The sequence below is a fragment of the Euleptes europaea genome, chromosome 3 (genome assembly GCF_029931775.1).
Source record: "Euleptes europaea isolate rEulEur1 chromosome 3, rEulEur1.hap1, whole genome shotgun sequence".
NCBI lineage: Eukaryota > Metazoa > Chordata > Lepidosauria > Squamata > Sphaerodactylidae > Euleptes > Euleptes europaea.
Window position 1 is genome coordinate 20,853,226 of NC_079314.1, and position 21,457 is coordinate 20,874,682.

The following is a 21,457-nucleotide window of genomic DNA, read 5'->3' on the forward strand; positions in this document are numbered from 1 at the left end:
GGGAGAAGTTTTTCTCCCTCTCCCATAATACTAGAACACAGGGTCATCTGCTAAAGCTGGAGGATGAAAGATTCAATACAGATAAAAGGAAGTATTTTTTCACCCAACGCATAGTTAAATTGTGGAACTCCCTGCCCCAGGATGTGGTGATGGTTACCAGCTTGGAGGGCTTTAAGAGGGGAGTGGACATATTCATGGAGGAGAGGGGTATTCATGGCTGTTAGTTAGAATGGATACTGGTCATACTGCATACCTATTCTCTCTAGTATCAGAGGAGCATGCCTATTATCTTGGGTGCTGTGGAACACAGGCAGGATGCTGCTGCTGCAGTCGTCTTGTTTGTGGCTTCCTAGAGCCACCTGGTTGGCCACTGTGTGAACAGACTGCTGGACTTGATGGGGCTTGGTCTGATCCAGCAGGGCCTTTCTTATGTTCTTATGTTCTCCCGCTGGTGGCAAAGAGGGACTTTTCAGCCCTGGCCCCAGCCTGGTAGAACTCCCTTTCTAATCAGACCAGGGCCCTGCGGGACCTCAAAGACTTCCGCAGGGCCTGTAAAACGGAGTTATCCCACCAAGCCTACAGTTGAGAGCAGATACGGTTTTCCATCAGAGCTGGCCTCCCTACTTCTCCCCCGCCCCGGCTGCTGTAAACAGTTTGAGCTAAAATGTGGAGGTCTTGGCTGTCCCCCCCCCCCCCCAAGCCCTTCAGTGGTCCCTATGCCTCAGAAAGCGAGCACCGTATTTATTATTCCAATATGATGATTTTATGGGGCGGTTAAATTGTTTTGTCTTTATTTCGTGATTTTAGTGTATTTTATTGCATTTTATGTATTTAGTATTATGTTGTTAGCTGCCCTGGGCCCGGCCTAGCCCGGGGATTGAAGGCGAGATAAAAATAAAAATGAATGAATACATGAATACAATCTGTGTACAGTGTACACTTGATTTTCTATGTGTGTTGAGTAATTCTCACGTTGCACCCAACAAGACCTGTACAATGGAATGTGTGACTTAAACTCCACGCATCCAGGAACTATTCCGTGGTTTCATTTGTAAAGTGAGTGTGTGTTGACTTTCTTCCAAACAGACTTACACAGGCGGGGATGTATGTGCATTCACTGTAACATATGAACAAGTCAAGTCCTAAGTCAAACCATTGGTCTGTCGAGTTCAGTACCATCTACTCAGACCGGCAGCGGCTCTCCAGGGTCTCAAGCAGAGGTCTTTCACATCGTCTCCTACCTGATCCTTTTAACTGGAGATATCGGGGATTGAACTTGGGACCTTCTGCATGCAGAACAGTTGCTCTACCACTGAGCTACAGCCCTGCCTGAATAATGCTAAGAGTTTGCATGCTTAGAATCTGCCCATGATTGAGTCGGTTGTGTTCACAATAACAGTTTATCGCAGGAGTGTCTTCCTTCCATAAATAGCTTCAGACGCTAAGCCATTTCTGTAGATGTTTGCAACTTCATCGGGGATTAAGCTACTGCTGTTCCTGTTAGCGTTGCCTGCAGGCTAAGGGGGGAAAAACCTGCTATTGATCTTGTATTCTTAGTAGTGACTGTAGAAGATCAGAGCCAGCTCCAGGTATGGGGTGGGTGGGCAAAATAACCTTCTATGGGGCTCCCGTATGGTGCACATACGGGCAGGTCTCTGGGGTAGGGAGGTTTCCTGGGGCTTGGTTAGACAAGATTCTGGATTGCGCAACTTCTTTTTCTTGCTGTTCTGGAGAATTTGCACACCAGCGTGGTGTAGTGGTTAAGAACGGTGGTTTGGAGCGGCGGACTTTGATCTGGAGAACCGGGTTTGATTCCCCACTCCACATGAGCGGCGGAGGCTAATCTGGTGAAATGGATCTGTTTCCCTCCTCCTACACATGAAGCCAGCTGGGTGACCTTGGGCTAGTCACAGCTCTGTTGGACTAGTCACAGTGATAGAGAAAGTCGGCGTATAAAAACCAACTCTTCTTCTTCTCAACCTGAGACCCTGGAGAGCCACTGCCGGTCTGAGTAGACAGTACTGACTTTGATGGACCAAGGGCCTGATTCAGTATAAGGCAGCTTCACGTGTTCCTGTGTTCAAGTTGTACGGTTGTAAGTGGTAGAGAAAGTCGGCATATAAAAACCAACTCTTCTCCTTCTTCTCTCTATGCAGCCTTAAAAATTAGCCCTTTGGTCAGCTCTCCCCGCAGCGATGCTTCGGTTTACAGGATGGGGGGAGGTGGTTGAAGGAAGGAGAAACAGCCAATTCTTTTGGTGGGTGCCTCCAGTGGGAAATAGAAGCCGGGACCCCCACAGGTGATTCTTCCTTTTCTGCCTGGGAGGGACACTTCAAGTGAAACAACTGGGTGTGTTCCTCTTCTCCTCTTGCCTTGTGTATGCTTCTTTAAACTCCCCCCTCCCCGGACCAGTGGTGGGATCTCCTGGAGCTACAGGGGAGGGGCTGTGGCTCAGTGGTAGAGCATCTGCTTGGTGGGAGGAGGACAGTTCCATTTTGTCCTTCTGAAAACTTCATCTGGATCCAACCCATAGCACACAGAGGGCCAGTGCAGCACAACAGTGCAATGCTGTGGGGAGGGGCCATGGCTCAGTGCTAGAGCATCAGATTGGCATGCAGAAGGTCCCAGGTTCAATCCCCAGCATCTCCAGTTAAAGGGACTAGGCAGGCAGGTGATGTGAAAGACCCCTGCCTGAGACCTTGGAGAGCCGCTGCCGGTCTGAGTAGACAATACTGACTTGGATGGACCAAGGGTCTGATTCAGTATATGGCAGCTTCATGTGTTTATGTGTACAGGGCCCCCTGCTAGGGTTGCCAACTTACAGGCGAGGCCTGGAGACCTCCCAGAATTACAACAGATCTCCAGACAATAGAGATCAGCTCCCCTGGAGAGAAGGGCTTCTTTGGAGGCTGGACTCTGTGGCATTATAGCCCACTGAGGCCCCTCCCCTCCCCAAACCCCTCCCCAAACTCTGTGGCATTATAGCCCACTGAGGCCCCTCCCCTCCCCCAGGCTCTACCTCCAAATCTCCAGGAATTTCCCAGCACAGAGTTGGCAACCCTAGCTGCCTGACCAAGCTAACCCCAGATGCTGACTGGCTTTGAAAAGGACGCTCTACCGCCCAGGAGGAATGTTAGAATTGCTTGGATGGACTCCCCATTCTCCAATACTTCCTTATTTAAAGTATTTATATCTGGCCTTTTTGTTCTAGCAGGGTCTTTGAGTCAACTTGCAGTGATATATTAGTGTAAATTTTTAAATCATATTACCTGAAGAGGAGAAACCTGAGAGGTGATGTGATAACCATCTTCAAGTACTTGAAGCGCTGTCTTATAGAGGATGGTGCTGAGTTGTTTTCTGTTGCCCCAGAAGGTCGGACCAGAACCAACGGGTTGAAATTAAATCAAAAGAGTTTCCGTCTAGACATCAGGAAGTATTTTCTGACAGTTGGAGCAGTTCCTCAGTGGAACAGGCTTCCTCGGGAGGTGGTGAGCGCTCCTTCCCTGGAGGTTTTTAAGCAGAGGCTAGATGGCCATCTGTCAGCAATGCTGATTCTGTGACCTTAGGCAGATGATGAGAGGGAGGGCACCTTGGCCATCTTCTGGGCATGGAGTAGGGGTCACTAGAGGTGTGTGTGTGTGGGGAGGTAGTTGTGAATTTCCTGCACTGTGCAGGGGGTTGGACTAGATGACCTTGGTGGTTCCTTCCAACTCTATGATTCTACCCTAAAACCACAAAACAGTTCAACAGAAACCAGTGGGAGAAAACACAGCAAGTTGTCCAGCAAAAAAAGAGAGATCCAAAGTCCGCCAGTTCTTATTAGTTTTCTTAAGAAAAGAACTTACTCCCAGTGTGACTGACTGGAACCGTTTTATGAAGAGACCCCCATGAATGGTTTTGAGTGTCGCAATCCAGGAGTCTCCTCAAGACACCTCTATTTTATGTGTGATGTTGATCAGATCTTCCACAACTTTTATTAGATCACATTTCAAATACATGAATCCGTGTTTTCCTTTCTTAGAAGCGAGATTCAAATTGGGGACTTCTTGATTTGCAGTTAAGCCACCACACGCCTGCAACCAGTGTGGGCGCATCCATCCGTAAATTGCCCACGACCTACTTAGGGGTGGGAAGTCTTCGCTCAGTTTATTTATACCCAGCTTTTCTACCCATTGGGAATCCAAATTGGCTTGCAACATAAGTATCTCCTCCATTTTATCTTTGCGACGACACCCCTGTGAGGTAGGTTAGGCTGTGGGTGGCTGACCCAAGGCCAGTCAGCGAGTTGCTATGGCAGAGTGGGGGATTCGAACCCGGGTCTCCCAGATCCTTGCCTGACAATGTAACCACCACACCACACTGGCTTTCAATTTAACTCTGGATGTCTCTTGAAAAGCCTTGCAGCATCTGCCCCCTTATCTTTTCACCTGTTCTCCTATCTTGTCCTAAAAACAGGAGTTTGGGGAAGGGACCTCTAAGAAGAGGAGAGCTCAGGACCACAGACTCTCCCAGTTGTGGAAAGCAACAAGCGCCCCTTTCTGGGTGAAGAAGCCTAGCAACCTTCTGCTGTTGCCAGTATGGCATTTTTAAAAATTGCGCACATTACCGGGCAGAACTCATTCAGTAAGAAGGAGAAAAAAATAGACAATAAGGCCAAAGCCGCAATTTGTTAGCCTCAAGGTTCATCCTGATGGGCAACAACACAGGGACAGCTAAATCTGAGATCGCTGCCTGTCTATCTGCTTTTGTAGCTCCCTCTTTTAGCGGGATGCCCGTCTGGATATGCTTGTGTATTGACACACGTTGCTGCCCTCTACTGGATAAAGCAGTGGTTCCCAACCTTTTTTTGACCAGGGACCACTAGGACTTTTTTGTTCAGTGCAGGGACCCCAAGGTTCAAAATAAAAATTCAGAGAATTTGAAAATAAACTTTAATCATAACTGTTAGTTAAACATTAAACTTACAATAATATTTGAATATATATTTTTATAATAGAGAACTTTTAATTGAAAATATTAATTTATTCTGGGTTTATAACTTTGTTTCACGGACCTTAATTTAGTTTTCGCGGACCCCTGGGGGTCCACGGACCCCCGGTTGGGAACCAGTGGGATAAAGGGAAGCGGAGACTGGCATTTTGAAAATCTTCCCGTGGCATTTGCCAGTGCTTAGGAAGATGCATGCCCTGACCTGGATGGCCCAGACTAACCCAATCTCGTCAGACCATGGAAGCTAAGCAGGGTTGGCCCTGGTTACTACTTGGATGGGAGACTACCAAGGAAATCCAGGGTTGCTATGCAGAGGCGGGCAATGGCAAACCACCTGTGAAGACACTTGCTTTGAAAGCCCTAGAAGAAAAAGAATTGGTTTTTATATTCCGACTTTCTCTACCACTTAAGGGAGACTCTGAATAGCAGAACGAAAGCAGTGGTTCTCATCTACTTTCGCCCCACAGTAAGCAATATTTAGAGGTATATTGCCTCTGAACATGGAGGATCCATTTAGCCAACATACCTAGAGTTGGTTTTTATATGCCGACTTTCTCTACCACTTAAGAAGAATCAAACCAGCTTACAATCACCTTCCCCTCCAACAGACACCCTGTGAGGTAGGTGGGGCTGAGAGAGCTCTAAGAGAGCCGTAACTTGCCCAAGGTCACCCAGCTGGCTTCATGTGTAGGAGAGGGGAAACGAATCTAGTTCTCCAGGTTAGTGTCCGCCGCTCATGTGGAGGAGTGGGGAATCAAACCCGGCTCTCCAGCTCAGACTCCCACCGCTCCAAACCACTGCTCTTAACCATTTACACCACGCTGGCTCTCAGGGTCACGGTACATTGGCTGCGACTTGACAGCACATGCTCTCTTCAGCAAATCACATTTGATTTACATCTCCGCCCATGCTTCAGACTAGTTGCCTACTCTGTTTTTTTTAGTGCCTTCTCTAACTGACTTAATATTTGATTAGTGTCTTTAAAACACACACACACACACAATTTTTAAAGATTTGGAAACTGCTCCAGAAAGGGAGTTTGTGACGATACAGGCACCAGCCAGTCAGGGCCATGCACAGCCAGTTTTCGATTTCAATGCAAATCCTTGGGTTTTTAAAAATTATTTGGTTTCCCTTTTTATCTGTACATTTTGGTTTATTTTATGGTATGGTGATCACACAGTGCCGTCGTAAACCATATAATTTATTACAGTCAAGTAGCGGAGTCTTGCTGTGTTTGTTTTTCGTTCAACATGATCCTCTGGGACAGGCAGGACCCAGATTAGCAGGGAATTGGTTGCTCAAGTTCTCTTTTAACAGAATTTGAGTAGTTATGACAGGGTTCAACCTTCCCCCCCCCCCCCCAGACAATCTTGGTGCCTTTAACAATGATACAACAGAAATTCTGCAGGCGGAGTTCTTTGTAGAACATGGGAAAGCTTTGCCTTTGATTCCTGCCTGTTAAGCTGCCCATCCTAATCCTGCAGGGGGTCTTGGGCCTTCTCTGCCTCCCCAGCTCCCCCTTGCTCAGCTTCCAGTAGCGGCCAATGAATCCTCTTGCACCATGATCTATTTGTTCGACACCGGCCAATGAATCATGCCAACGTCTCTGTCTATTGTAACTAATAGTCCGTGGGGTTTCTCATTAATTATGTGATATACTTTTGACTTCTTTTCTTTCCCTTAAAAATGTACTTTGGGATACTGCGGAACAAGTAATTCTCTGCTCTATCCCCTTTTGTTTTCTTGCAGGTTGCAGCCCTGGAGAGGCAGATCTTTGACTTCCTGGGTTATCAGTGGGTGCCCATCCTGGCTAATTTTTTACACATCATGGCTGTCATCCTAGGGATCTTTGGCACCGTTCAGTTCCGATCCAAATACCTCATACTGGTAGGTACCAACCAAGCAGGGCAGCTCAATCTTATAGCTGCTCTGTTTCTTTGCTGGGGGTGTGTGAGTGTAAATGGAGTGGTTTAAAAACTGGGCTCGTCAAAGCTTCCCACTCAACAGCAGCAGTGAGAAGATAGCATAGCTCAGGTGTTGGTGGGGCTGAGCGTGTGTGACTAGCCCAAGGTCACCCCGCTGGCTTCATGCATAGGAGCGAGGATACAGATCTTGTAGAGAGCTTTCGGGTGCTTCCTGTATGCTTTCACAGTAATTTGATTTCAGTGGAAGCTTTTTCTATGGGATGGGCTGGCTGTAATCCGTGCTGGGCGCGTCCGCTGAAAGGAAACCTTTTTCATGCATCATCTGATCTCATGAATCTTATATCGTTAAAGTTTGGGGTAAACCGGTTTTGTTTTATAGATGTTTGGCTGCTGCCCCACAAACATTAGTATGGGACAATCTGGAGGTCTCATAGCGGATTGCTCTGTGTGTGTGTGTGTGTGGGGGGGAATCCAAACCATCATCAATACCTGCTTATAATCAATTATGAAGCTGCCTCTTAAGGGACTTCTAGTTGTCATGGAACAAAAAAAATTGTTCAGCATTCTTCAGTTCCTTCAGTATCTCAACTGTGCTGGAAGTTCGATGGGACCACCTCTCCAGCCACTGTAATTCTCTCCGGCATGGCCTGATCCTGCGACCGCCATTGCCTCCAGTCATATAGTTGGGGTGAAGGATGTACGATTGGGTATGGTGTGGGTCTTGGTAGACCAGTGATCCCCATTAAAGCACCCATGATCAGCCTGTTTCCTAGAGCCCCCTTGCTTCTTCCCCAAAGCAAAAAAAAAGCCAATCCTGGCTTTCCTCTACTTTGTTGGTGTAGAGGTACTTCAGAAAAAGATATCATCTTTGGGTCTGCAAGGAGCATCCATTTGGAAATAGCTGGCCCCCTCATAGGAGGATACAATCAATCAAGACATTTATTGGCATATTGGTTACAATAGTAATTGTATAAAAGGATATCCAATAAATAAAATATACAAGTAAATACAATTCATTCATGGTAGCCATCAGGTAAGTTATGCTTAGTTCCTTGAATTCTCATGGCCGCTAGAAGAAACTTCTCTGAGGTACAAGAGTGCCGGTCAGCCGAAAGGAAAGCCACTTTTGACTTTTGCAGAGAGATGTGAAATGTCTTTTATCAGCGGTTCATAGGAGGATACTGGGAACTTCCCAATATTTTGTACTGCCCTCAGGGGAGCCATTTTGTGATTAGTCCCATCTCCCGTGGCAGCCATTTTGTGGTGGTGCCCTGTACCCTTTCTCGAAATTGCAACAGGGACCACGGGTTCAACAAGGCTGGGGACCTCTGAAACATAGAACGTGGGGTTGGATAGACTGTGAGTGAGACCCGTAATCCTGGGGAATCGACCAGCTCCTTCTGTTACCGGCTTCCTTTTTAACACACAACGATTGAGGTCAAGACAATGCCTTGAGGCATTCTGTCTCGTCTGCTGTTAGCCGTCTCCTCCGTACGCCGTTCTTGACTGTCACTCTGCCTCTTTCCCGCTCTCTCTCTCCCCCCTTCCAGTATGCAGTGTGGCTCGTGCTGTGGGTCGGATGGAATGCATTCATCATCTGTTTTTACCTGGAAGTGGGACACCTTTCACAGGTAATTACCTCAGTAATCATGCCGGGTGCATGCCCTTCTCGAACCACTGATCCACCCGACAATCCAAGGCTTTCCATCCATCATCTTTGCGCCGCGATGGCTTCCGCCAAATAGAGATTAGAGTTCAGGAGGAGACTCTGTGTCATAAAGATGCCACGGCTGTTGGAAGATGTCTTTCTTCCTTCCCGTGCACCGCCGGTGCCGTGCAAAATTGGCGTGTCGGGGCTGATGGGAAGGATGCCGGGAGAGATCTGAAATGGTGCGCCGCACCGCAAATTGAGGAGGGGGGGCGACTGTCTCGTTATCTTTTGAGAAAACGTGTGCCTTCCAGCCGAAAGTGACACACCTCTTTAATGGGAAATGTACTTTTGGGGAGGAATTTGGGGGGAGAAACCCCCCTCCGAAATTGCTGTGCCTGCTTACTAAGAAAACATAAATGGATCATGCTGCTGACTTTCCGTTTGGTTCTGCAAACTAGGGAGATACTGGTGAGCGGGAAGGAAGAAATCGAGACTGCTTCTTGGTTGTGGATTAGTAGGATGCTTAGATGGCACAATTTGAGAGGCTAGAGAGGAAAGGTGAGCACCTCCGCCACCAACTCTCCAGTTGAATGTACAACCTCCCCATGGCTTCTTTTCATGAAACAAAAAAATCAGGAGAGTGCCATGTGAAGTCTATTTTGGCCCAAAATCAAACAGTTATGAAGACACTTCTATATTAACTATCAAGGATGCATCAGTTTCCCCCTTAGCGCACATTGAGTTATGAATTCCTTTTGGGGGGTGGGGGTGGGGGGTTAGGCAAGCTACATTACTTCAGCCCACAGGTCATGTGTAGAGCTAAAAGTACTGGCCTAACTTATGAAGAAGAAGAAGAAGAGTTGGTTTTTATAAGCCGACTATCCCTACCACTTAAGGAAGAATCAAACCGGCTTACAATCACCTTCCCTTCCCCTCCCCACAACAGACACCCTGTGAGGTAGGTGGGGCTGAGAGAGCTCTAGGAGAGCTGTGACTTGCCCAAGGTCCCCCAGCTGGCTTCATGTGGAGGAGCGGGGAAACAAATCCAGTTCACCAGATTAGCCTCCACAGCTCATGCGGAGGAGTGGGGAATCAAACCCTGTTCTCCAGATCAGAGTCCACTGCTCCAAACCACCGCTCTTAACCACTACACCACGCTGGCTCCTCTGGCAGGTTGTTGTTTAGTGCCATATCCCAAAAATTCACAGCAGGATATCAAAACTAATATATATTAAGCGTGCACATACACAGACACACACACACAGAAAGAAAATAACATATCCGAGTAATAAATAGGAAAGAGGCTGAACAAATGAAGGCAAGAGGTACCGAATTTGAGATTGTTACCATTTTTTGTAATCATCCTGCGGAGGACAAGAGAGGAGGGGAAATAAACAAAAGCCAAAAGGAGTTGAAAGTGTGATATTGCTACATATCACAACTAGATGCAAGGGAACTGGAATTAATTTGCATTAACATGAAAAAGCGAATGACGGCATTGGAGGAGATGACTACTTAGTACCTTCATTGTTCAGCTGGAACCTATACATGCTTTCTTGGATTAGCTGAAGTAGGTTCTACTCCCAGGTTAAGGTGCAGAGGGTTAGCCCAGTGGTTCCCAAACTTTTCAGGCCACCGCCCCCTTGGTTCCACAAACTCAACCCCAGCACCCCCTACCCAATCAAACAACACAGTTGAAGGGGCCCACCTCTAGCACCCCCCTGCTGCCCCCATGCCTCTTAGTGCCCCCATAGGTAATCCCACTGCCCCCCAGGGGGTGGTAATGCCCACTTTGGGAACCACTGGTTTAGCCAATGGACGCATCATGTTCCAGGGTGCTGCTTTCAGTGGCATCTGTCTTGAGGCAGTGTATTTAGAGGTGTTTCTTTCTTCGCTGATGAGTAAGGGGGTGCTGGATCAGGTTCCAGGTTTTGTGCAGACGTTTTCACGAAGCCAGGCTTTTTGCAAGCAAGAGCAGTGCATGCAACACCTAATGAAGAAGAGTTGGTTTTTATACGCCGACTCTCTACCTTTTAAGGAGAATAAACACTGACTGACAATCAATCTCCTTCCCTTCCTCTCCCCGCAATGGACACCTTGTAAGGTAGGTGGGGCTGAGGGATTTCTGAGAGAAGTGTGACTAGCCCAAGGTCACCCAGCAGGCTTTATGTGGAGGAGTGGGGAATCAAACCTGGTTCTCCACAGTAGAGTCCGCTGCTCCTAACCACTACACCACACTGGCTGACTGACCCACATGCTTATACGTGGAAAGAAGTGGAATGTGGTGTTGGTTTCTGGTGGTCCAGCCTATTATATTGAACACATGGAGCTGCCTTATATTGAATCAGACCCTTGGCCCATCAAAGTCGATATTGTCTACTCAGACTGGCAGCAGCTCTCCAGGGTTTCAGGCAGAGGTCTTTCACATCACCTACTTGCCTAGTCCCTTTAACTGGAGATGACGGGAATTGAACCTGGGACCTTCTGCATGCTAGGCAGAGGCTCTACCACTGAGCCACAGCCCCTCCCCTTATCCTCAGAGGTCTCTTCTACTAGCGTTGCTGCTGGTCAGGACATTTTCCCATTGAGTCCTGTACTGCCTCTTCACCTCTCCAAAGCCCTGGGTCGAGACCTTTCATTGCCTTGCTTCCTAAGTCTCTTTAACTCGAGTCGCTAATGAATGAAAAGGGGGAGAAGCCTTGGCTTAGTGGCAGAGCATCTGTTTTGTATGCAGAAGGTCTCAGGTTCAATCCCCAGGCTCTCGATTTAAAAAGATGGGGTAGTAGGTGACGGGAAAGACCTCTGCCTAAGACCCTGGAGAGCTGCTGCCGGTCAGAGTAGACGATACTGACCTTTATGGACCAGTGGTCTGGCTCAGCTTAAGGCAGCTTCATGTGTCCATGTTAGGGGGAGTGGCCGAGGCTTAGTGGCAGTGCATCTGTTCTGCATGCAGAAGATCCCAGGTTCAATTCCCAACATCTCCATACTTAGGTCACATTATGAGAAGACAAGAGTCACTGGAAAAGATGATAATGGTAGGAAAAGTTGAAGGCAGCAGGAAAAGAGGAAGACCCAACATGAGATGGATTGACTCTATAAAGGAAGCCACGGCCCTCAGTTTGCAAGGCCTGAGAAGGGGAGTTAATAATAGAACATTTTAGAGGACATTGATTCGTAGGGTCGCCTTGAGTCGGAAGTGACTTGACGGCACCTAACACACTCACAGTAGGTGGCGGGAAAGACCTCTGCATAAGACCCTGGAGATCTGCTGCCAGTCAGAGTAGACGGTACTGACCTTTATTGACCAGTGGTCTGGCTCAGCATAAGGCAGCTTCACGTGTCCATGTTAAGGGGAGTGGCCATGGTTTAGAGGCAGTGCATCTGTTTTGCATGCAGGTCCCAGGTTCAATCCATGGCATCTCCAGTCAGGAGGATTAGATAGTTGTGAAAGACCCTCCAGTGTGGCGTGGTGGTTAAGAATAGTGGACTCTAATCTTGAGAACCGGGTTTGTTTACCCATTCCTCCACATGAAGCCAACTGGGTGACCTTGGGCTAGTCACAGCTCTCTTAGAGCCCTCTCAGCCGCACCTACCTCACAAGGTGCCTGTTGAGGGAAAGGGAAGGCAATTGTAAGCTGCTTTGAGATTCCTTAAAGGTTGAGAAAAGCAGGGTGTAAAAACCAACTCTTCTTCTTCTTCTGCCTGAGTCCCTGAAAAGCCTCTGCTAGTCAGTATGAACACTGACCTTGATATAGATTAAGGGTCTCTCTCAGTATAAGTCAGCTTCTTATGTTCATGTGAACAAGGGATCTTCTGCATGCCAAGCAGATGCTCTACCATTGGGCTACAGATACTTGCAATCTGGAGGTCCAGTGAATCAAGCTTAAAAGATTCTCTTGCAGGCACCTACTTGTAGACTGTTCATGGGACGTTTCTGACGACCCCAAGACGTGATGTGAAAAAAAGTACTTGAGAGCCAGAGTCGTTCGATGGTTAGAGAGTCAGACTAAACCCCGGAGTGACCCTGGTTCAAATCCCACTCTACAACAGAGAAAACAAGAACACCCTGAACGAATTCAAAAACAGTACCTAAGTGTGGTAGAAAGTGCCATCAAATCACAGCTGACTGTGAACCCCCCCCCCCAAGTAGGGTTTTCAAGGCAAGAGACTGATAGGGGTGGTTTGCCAATGCCTGCCTCTGTATAGAAACCCTGGATTTCCTTGGCAGTCTCCCATCCAAATACTAACCAGGGCCAACCCTGATCAGCTTCTGAGGTCTGATGGGACTGGGCTAGCCTGGGGCTGCCCAGTTCAGCACAAATATGCAAGAAGGCATATCAAAAATTGGGGTGTATTGTAACAACACCTGAACCTACCATATGGAAAAAAATGTTTTCAAGCATGCACTTTTAAGCAGTGTTACAGTACCCCATTAACAAATGTGTAAGTTACACGGGCCCTGACCTGGATGGCCCAGGCTAGCCTGATCTCGTCAGATCTCAGAAGCTAAGCAGGGTCAGCCCTGGTTAGTATTTGGATGGGAGACCACCAAGGAAGTCCAGGGCTGCTGTGCAGAGGCAGGCAATGGCAAACCACCTCTGTTAGTCTCTTGCCATGAAAACCCCAAAAGGGGTCGCCATAAATCGGCTGCGACTTGAGGGCACTTTACACACACACACACAAGTTACACGGACACGTGAACAGTGTAATTGTAGAAATATAAGCCACACGAAAAAGGAAGTTAACACACATGACAAATTATGGATTGCCAGCCAAACTCCGTTTCTGATGGATCTTAACCAGACCATTTCTGTGCATTCGATTTAAAAATAGCTACCGATTTGGAACTACGAGCTAAAAAGGTTGTGACACCCCTACCCTCTGTGGCATGTTCTAACGGCCCCATTGCATGCTTCCGATTTGGCATCTGTCCTGACACCCGCTGTTGCAGAATTCCCCTGGGCGAAGAGACTTCAGACATGTCAGTCGCTGCATCTGAAGCGAGAGCAGCAGTCTCAAGCGGGGCTTAAATCCCTTCCTCGATTCTATTGTCAGCGCGGCCAGACATATTGATTATAGCTGCTCAGTCCTGGAAGGAAGTCCAGCACTGGCCAGCAGTTTCTGTTGCATGTCAGATTAGTGCCGCGTGCATCTGGTGGCGGGAGGATGTGGGCTGTAGGCTAGGAAGATGTGGGAGCCAGAGACCCCAAGAGCCATGCCGAAGGGGAGAAAAAGGCATATTGCCTGTGCAGTTTATATATCTAAACTGGGAGGGGCATTGGTTCAGGGCAGAAGATGTGGTTAGGATTAAACAGCAAATGGTGTAGGGCCGGCCTAGACCAGTGGTTCCCAAACTTTTTGGGCCACCCTCCGCCTTAGTTCTCCAAACTCAACCGCAGCGCCCCCAACCCTATCCTATAAAAAGCATTATTCAAAATAGGGGTTTACATGATTCACTAAAGAAGACAATAACAATAACATTTCAAAAAAGTAACAATTAACTGCATATCTATTCAAAATCAAATTAAAACTTTTTAGTTGAAATTTATTCAACAAAACTGATGAACTTGATCCAGAGTGGTACCAGCTCTTCAAAGTCTGGAAAAAAAATTATGATAGTTTCCACCAAATTTGCCAGCATGGTGCCATAGCTTGCTCTATTGTAAATTAGTGAACAACATAGTTGAAGGGCCCCACCTCTATCACCCCCCTGCTGCCCCCTTGCCTCTTAGTGCCCCCCCGGTAATCCCACCGCCCCCCAGGGGGTGGTACTGCCCACTTTGGGAACCACTGGCCTAGAACATCTTTGCCCTTACATCACATAATCTACTCACACTATTTTCCCAATTGGAATTGGTCCCCATGGGCCAGTTTAAGTTCCAATGGGGTCAGATGATAGGGACAATAAGGGTCTTTTTTTCTAAGCTGTGCGTAAAGGAATCACCAAGAGCATTTTGATAGGGTAAATGGCACCAAGGAAGAAAAAGAAAAGGTTGGTTTTTATACGCCGACTTTCTCTACCACTTAAGGAAGAATCAAACCGGCTTACAATCACCTTCCTTTCCCCTCCCCCCAACAGACACCCTGTAAGATAGGTGGGGCTGAGAGAGCTCTAAGAGAACTGTGACTAGCCCAAGGTCACCCAGCTGGCCTCACGTGTAGGAGTGGGGAAACCAACCTGGTTCAGCTGATTAGCGTCCGCCGCTCTTGGAGGAGCGGGGAATCAAACCCGGTTTTCCAGATCAGAGTCCACAGGAGAGGGGTGAGCTAAATCCTCCTTTCTCCAATGCTGTGACCTCCATCCAGAATAGAGCCCACCATAGCTGTTTTTAAGGGCGATTTATTTATTTAGATGGGAGGGAAAGTGGCACGGTTTAGTCCAATCTCGAAAGCTAAGCAGGGCCGGTACTTGGAAGGTAGACCACCAAGGAAGAGACTGCTGAGGAAGGCAATGGCAAACCACATCTGCTTCTCTCTTGCCTTGAAAGCCCCTTGCTGGGGTCGCCATGAGTCGGCTGCGACTTGACGGCACTTTACACACACACATTTATTTAGAAACTTATTCCCCACTTCCCCCCCCCCCCTTGATAGGGACCTAAAGCATCTTGCAGCATCATTCTCTCTTGCGCCGTTTTATCTCCACAAACGCCACCCTTCAAGGTAGGCTAGGCTGAGAGTGTGACACCCCAGGTCACCCAGTGACCTTCCATGGCTGAGTAGGGATTTGAACGCAGGTCTCCCAGATCTTAGGTTTGACACTAACCACTAAACAATACTGGCTCTGACACATCAAGGAATTCCAGCAAATATTGAGCAACAAACTGAGTGAGTTATGGAGGAATCTGCAAATCTGATCCCTGGAGGTGTTTTATTCATTTTTCTTAAACCTGCTGCCGGGAGTATCTGAAGCTGCAGCTTTAGTGGCTATTGGTTTGGGAAACAGTGGGGATTTTCTTTTCCTGTTGCTCCAAACCACAGGAGCGGAGGGCAGAGTGAGCATCAAAATAAATACATAAGCAGCGACTTTTGTTTGGTGTGGTATGCCCATTATTAGGCCTCACATTTACCCACCTAGAGTGGGGAATTCCCAGCCCCCAGTCCCAATTTCCCACCTCCAAGGAATTGAGGAATAGGAGAAAAATGGTCTCCACATAGTGACGCTCTAGGAATTTCCCTTAGTCTCTATGATGCTGACCACAGAGACTAGGGGGCAGCCTAGAGCGTCACCCAGAAGTAACAGCACACCCTCCCCAGACTCCACATTCTAAAGGTGCCACCCCCAAATCTCCCAGCATTTGTCGAGGGAGTTTTGCGAACCCTGCTTTCTGGTGCTCTCTTGTCATGACTTTCCTGAGCACATGAAACTATCTTAGACTGCGTCAAAGTATTGGTATATCAACATCATTATTGTCTCCTCTGACTGGCCCCTGCCTTTCTGCATGTAGAGCAGATATTCTACCAGTGATCATGCTAATAAGTTGCTCTTCTCCCTGCTTGGACATTTCGCTCCTGGAACATACTGGGTAGCTGGGGAGAGGCTGTGGGCTGGTTTTCATTGGCTCTAGCTGGCCTTTCAGCTTATCTTCATGATGCCGTCAGTTGTGCGCAAGAGAGCCATCGATTGCCAGACCTCAAGCTTGCCTCACTGCATTTCCCCCTTAGGACCGAGACTTCATCATGACCTTCAATACATCGCTGCATCGTTCGTGGTGGATGGAGAACGGACCCGGTTGCCTGGTGACGCCCATCATGAACTCGGACCTGGCGATCGAGGACCACCATGTCATCACGGTCACCGGGTGCCTGCTGGATTACCAGTATATCGAGGTGGTGAGCAGTGCGATGCAGATATTCCTTGCGGTAGGTGACGCCCGCATCTCTCCCCCGTCAGCCCTACCCCTGTCCTACAGCGACAGTAGAGATGCTGGACGTGCTTCTGCTCTTCCTGTAACAAGCCCATATCAGCGTATGCTAGGTTTACACAATGGGTTTTATGTCTGATTCAGAAACCGGAGGGATCTTTTGAATAAACTGAGACTTTTTTCCACCACATGAAGCTGTCTTGGGTTGAGACAGGCCATCAAGGTCAGTATTGTCTACTCTGACAGGCGGTTCTCCTGGGGCTCCGCTCGTCTTTCATATCACCTGACCCTTTGAACTTGAGATGCCAGGGATTGAACAAGGGACCTTCCGCATGCAAGGCAGATGCTCTGTCACTGAGCCATGGCCCTTCCCCTTAACTAGAACACATGAAGCTCCCTTCTACCGACTCAGATCCTTGTTCTATCAAGGTCAGTCTTGTTTACTCTGACTGGCAGCAGCTCTCCAGGGTTTCAGGTCAAGGTCTTTCATATCACCTGCTACCTGATCCTTCTGACTGGAGATGCCAGAGATTGAACCTGGGACCTTCTGCATGCAAAGCAGATGCTCTGCCATTGAGCCACAGCCTTTCCCTGAATACCTGGAATATTTTACATCCAATATCTACATAAAAGACCTATTTACACCTCTGTGGCATTTCCTATTAGTATCTCCCCGTTTACTGTGTTTTGATTCATGTCTTACCTCCAAAAGAGCTTGGAGCAGCACACCCAGTTTTCTCCTGCCCAGATTTTATCCTCATAACAACTCAGGGAAGTTCCTGTGAGGAAATGGCTGGCCTACTTTGTTTGTTTGTTGGATTTGAACCTAGGTTCTCTTGCTTTGACAGTCTAACCGCCGCAGCACACAAACTGTTTCATGCACACTGAGTGTAAAATAAGTCATCATAGCAATTTGTTGTTGGGAAGATGAATCTGGAGGCAGTAATAGTAATTGGGGAATCCAGGACTCCAACTGTGTACAGTCTGTCCTTTAAAAAGAAACCCTTAAAACCCTAAATGGTTTCTTTCTGAGATCTGAAACTCATCTCTTCAATCCTGAAAGTCTGCAGGGCAACTTACAATCTCAAATAAAACGAATTAAGGTTTCCTTCTAAAAACACCATTAAAAAAAACCCTCTTATTTGGTTGTCACAATAATTACTCTTGTTAATTATTCAGTATACTAACTATATTAATTGCATATATTGAATAACATTAATCGCTCAGTTTCCCAACTAGCCATAGTAAAGCTAAACATGCACACGAAAATGAAACAGTAAAGACCACTGATGGTATTAAAAATAACTGAGTACTAAACGGCGTCAGATGAGCTCTTCTGGGAAGGGTTTTCCGAGAGCTGAGGTGCCACCACAGAAAAGGATATGTCTCCAGTCACCATCTGTTTAACCTCTAGTGGCAGAGACCTCAGGGCACAGAGTAGGGACCTCTAAAGATGATCTCAGGGGCCAACATGTCCTTTTCCCACTCGTTGAGACACCAAGGACGCTTTCACACATGCTAAATTATAAATAAGGTTGCCAGCTCTGGGTTGGGAAATACCTGGAAATTTTGGGAGTGGAGCCTGGGGAGGGCGGGGTTTGGAGAGGGGAGCGGTTTCAATCAGGGGAGCTGATCTCTGTCACCTGGAGATCAGTTGTAATAGCGGGAGATCTCCAGCCACCACCTGGAGGTTGAGCAACCAAAATAAACACCTCTGTACTAGTACCACAGGTAAGGAAATGAGTACAGAAGGCTGGTATATATTACTAAAACACAGCTAGTGTATAACAAGGTGTATTAGGTGCACTAAATGAGATACAACAATAACAAAGACAAATAACTATGTACCACCTGGAGGTTGGCAACCCTATCAGTAAACCAGGCCTCAGACCATTGAAACAGGAGGAAGGAGCTGAGCTCCTTGTGAGCAGTTCTCAGGATGGCGGTTTGGCCACAGAAGAGAACACGGTAACATTTTTCATAGGGAAAAAAGTAAACAAAACATACCCTTGTATTTTCTGACAGACGTTGCCACCGTGACTTGAAAGTATATTCATGCAGGTCTTACTAAAATTTCAGAAGCCCAAGACAGGCTTGTGGAGTGTGCATCAGCGATCACTGGAGTTTCTTGCCCAGAATAAATAATGCAAAAAAAGGGGGGGAAGCATACAGATTTGCATAATCTATACCAGTCTCACCATTTTGATTTTTTTTTTAGCCAAGAATGTACAGAGGGCCAGTTTTAAGTGCATTCCATTTAATTGCTAATAATGCCATTTGTTTAACTCTGTCAAGTGTTTTAAGCACAGTGCAGGCTTTTTATTTTCAGAGTGCTTCTCTGTAAAGTTTCCTGCGTACACGTTGGCGTGTTTATGAGCGTTCGTGCCCTGATGGGTTTTCTGTAAGATGTTCTTAATGATACCGCATCAACTGCCTTACAGCACCATCCTAGCTGTGATGACTAAAGGGAACCTCCATGTTCAGAGGCAGTCAACCTGTACTCCTTGGGCTTAAACTGAAGTGAGTTTGCATAGGATGGCACTATAAGGACAGTGTGTGTGTAGATAGATAGATAGATAGATAGATAAATAGATAGATAGATAGATAGATAGATAGATAGATAGATAGATAGATAGATAGATAGATAGATAGATAGATATTTGAAAATAAATCACATATATTATCTGGTTGTAATCCTTACACAGCCCTGAAAGGTAGGACAGTACTATTCCTGCATTGAAGAAGAAGAAGAGTTGGTTTTTATATGCCAATTTTCTCTACCTTTTTAAGGAGAATTAAACCAGCTTACAATCACCTTCGCTTCCTCTCCCCACAACAAACACCCTGTGAGGCAGGTGGGGCTGAGAGAGCTGTGACTAGCCCAGTGTAACCCAGCTGGCTTCATGTGTCAGAGTGGGGAGACCAACCCGGTTCACCAGATTAGCCTCTGCTGCTCATGTGGAGGAGTCGGGAATCGAACTCGGTTCTCCAGATTAGAGTCCACCGCTCCTAACCACTACACCACAGTGGCTCTGATGAAAGCGAGGGGACAGCAGGAATACGGCTTGCTTTAAGGTCACACACTTTATTCATAGTACAGGCAAAATTTGACTTCTTGATTCCTAGACTGTCTCTTACGTACAGCTTCGTCGCAACAGTTTTGGATATGCATTTGTTTCCATATATTCAAATAATTAGCTTTCTCTCTCTGTCTCTCTTTTGAAGCTCTTTGGATTCGTCTACGCCTGCTACGTCAGCAAAGTATTTATGGAAGAAGAGGACAGCTGTAAGTATCCCGGCTGTGAGTCATGCTGGTGGCAGTGCCAAATGAACAGATGCTGGGGCGTGAGGGTTGACACGGACAGGAGCAGCGGCAGCAAAGCTGAGGACAATGAGGGGGGCATACAGCCAATTCCTCCCGCATAAATTCTTCCATGAGGGGAAACTTCTGTAAGGAAGTTTTCTCCCTCCATATCTTGCCAAATCCCTTTCTCTAGATTTAACGGCTATTGGCTATCCATCAACCACTAAACACTTTAAAAAAGGGGGAATGACATTTAATTTTACCTTGACGCTATAAAGAGAAAAGTTGCCACATCTCTCACCCAATTGACCGATCTGCTGGACAGCAGATAATGCAGTGTCCGCTTCTCAGAAAGTGTCGCTAGCTGTTTTATCCAGGGAGTGAAAAATGTATTTCGTGCAGTGTTATTTTGTGGACATGCTAAAACAATGTGGGCTAGGGAGTCTACTGGATAGGCAGTAGTAGAAAAGGGCAAGAGTCCAGTAGCACCTTAAAGACTAACAAAAATATTTTCTGGTAGGGTATGAGCTTTCGTGAACCACAGCTCACTTCTTTGAAGAAGTGAGCTGTGGCTCACTAAAGCTCATACCCTACCAGAAAATATTTTTGTTAGTCTTTAAAGTGCTACTGGACTCTTGCCCTTTTCTAGTATCTGAAGAAGTGAGCTGTGGCTCACGAAAGCTCATATCCTGCCAGAAAATATTCTTGTTAGTCTTTAAGGTGCTACTGGACTCTTGCCCTTTTCTACTACTGCAGACAGACTAACACGGCTACCCACTGTGAATTACTTGATAGGCAGACAGGGTGGGACAGACAGGATGGATGGGTGGGTGGGCCTTTGAATCTGGACAAAATGGGCCTTTTCGTTCTTCTGAGGTAATTTTATTGTAGAACGAAAAGGCCCATTTTATCCAGATTCAAAGGCCCACCCATCCATCCATCCTGTCTGTCCCACCCTGTCTGCCTCTCTTATCTACCAAGCTAGGGGCCGTCACAACATCTTGTGGCAGTGAGTTCTGTCTGTTAAGTATTGGTTTCATGAAGAAGCGGTTGTTTCTGCACCTCACGAATCCACTGCCGTTCAGGGACCTTGGCATCTTTCCATAGCTTGGATGGTGCCCTAGTAAGGAATCCCGCCACTCATGTCCAAACGTCCTTGGAGGAAAGATGAACACCAGCGCTGGAAGTGAATTAAGTAAATACATCCCAGCGAGTAGCTTGAGACATTTCTCTGAATAAAATCCAGCTGGTGCCCTAGAGCTCGTGCTTTGACAAGGTTACGAAACGGATATATTGGAAAATTAAAAAGCCTTTTGCGTGAAATAGGGCTCAGCCTATTGTAATAAGTTGCTTGTGTGCATTGGGTACCGGCCTGGGCTTATTTCCTCCTGACGGCCTGCGATTTGTATTGTATTTGACGGAAAAAAATTAATAAACTTTCCGCATGAAAAGAACCCATTTACGGAGCAGCAAATTACAAGAATTATCATATCCAGCGTCCTAGAGCTCGGAATGCAGTCCGAGACCAATCCCTTCCCATTCCTCATGCCTGGCTCCCTTTGTCTTTTCTAACTTAACATTCAGGGAGCTCCGATTTTTGACAACATTCATTCATTTCCAAACCTAATAAGATACTCCATTAAAAAGATGAGATTGAAGCTCGGCACCGGCAAAACTAATATTAAAAGCGTATTAAAAGCATCTTTGACACAATGCAGTATGG

General features: G+C 46.9%; 1 protein-coding gene across 1 annotated transcript in view; it reads left to right on the plus strand.

The window, feature by feature from the left end:
• The window catches only part of NKAIN1 (sodium/potassium transporting ATPase interacting 1), a 76,334-nt gene that overhangs the window by 53,001 nt on the left and 1,876 nt on the right, over positions 1-21,457 (plus strand). Inside the window, exons 2-5 of the mRNA XM_056845782.1 lie at positions 6,742-6,879; positions 8,468-8,548; positions 16,231-16,428; positions 19,656-19,716. Of these exons, the coding sequence (XP_056701760.1) occupies positions 6,742-6,879; positions 8,468-8,548; positions 16,231-16,428; positions 19,656-19,716 (478 nt within the window). The remainder of the gene's footprint in view (positions 1-6,741; positions 6,880-8,467; positions 8,549-16,230; positions 16,429-19,655; positions 19,717-21,457) is intronic.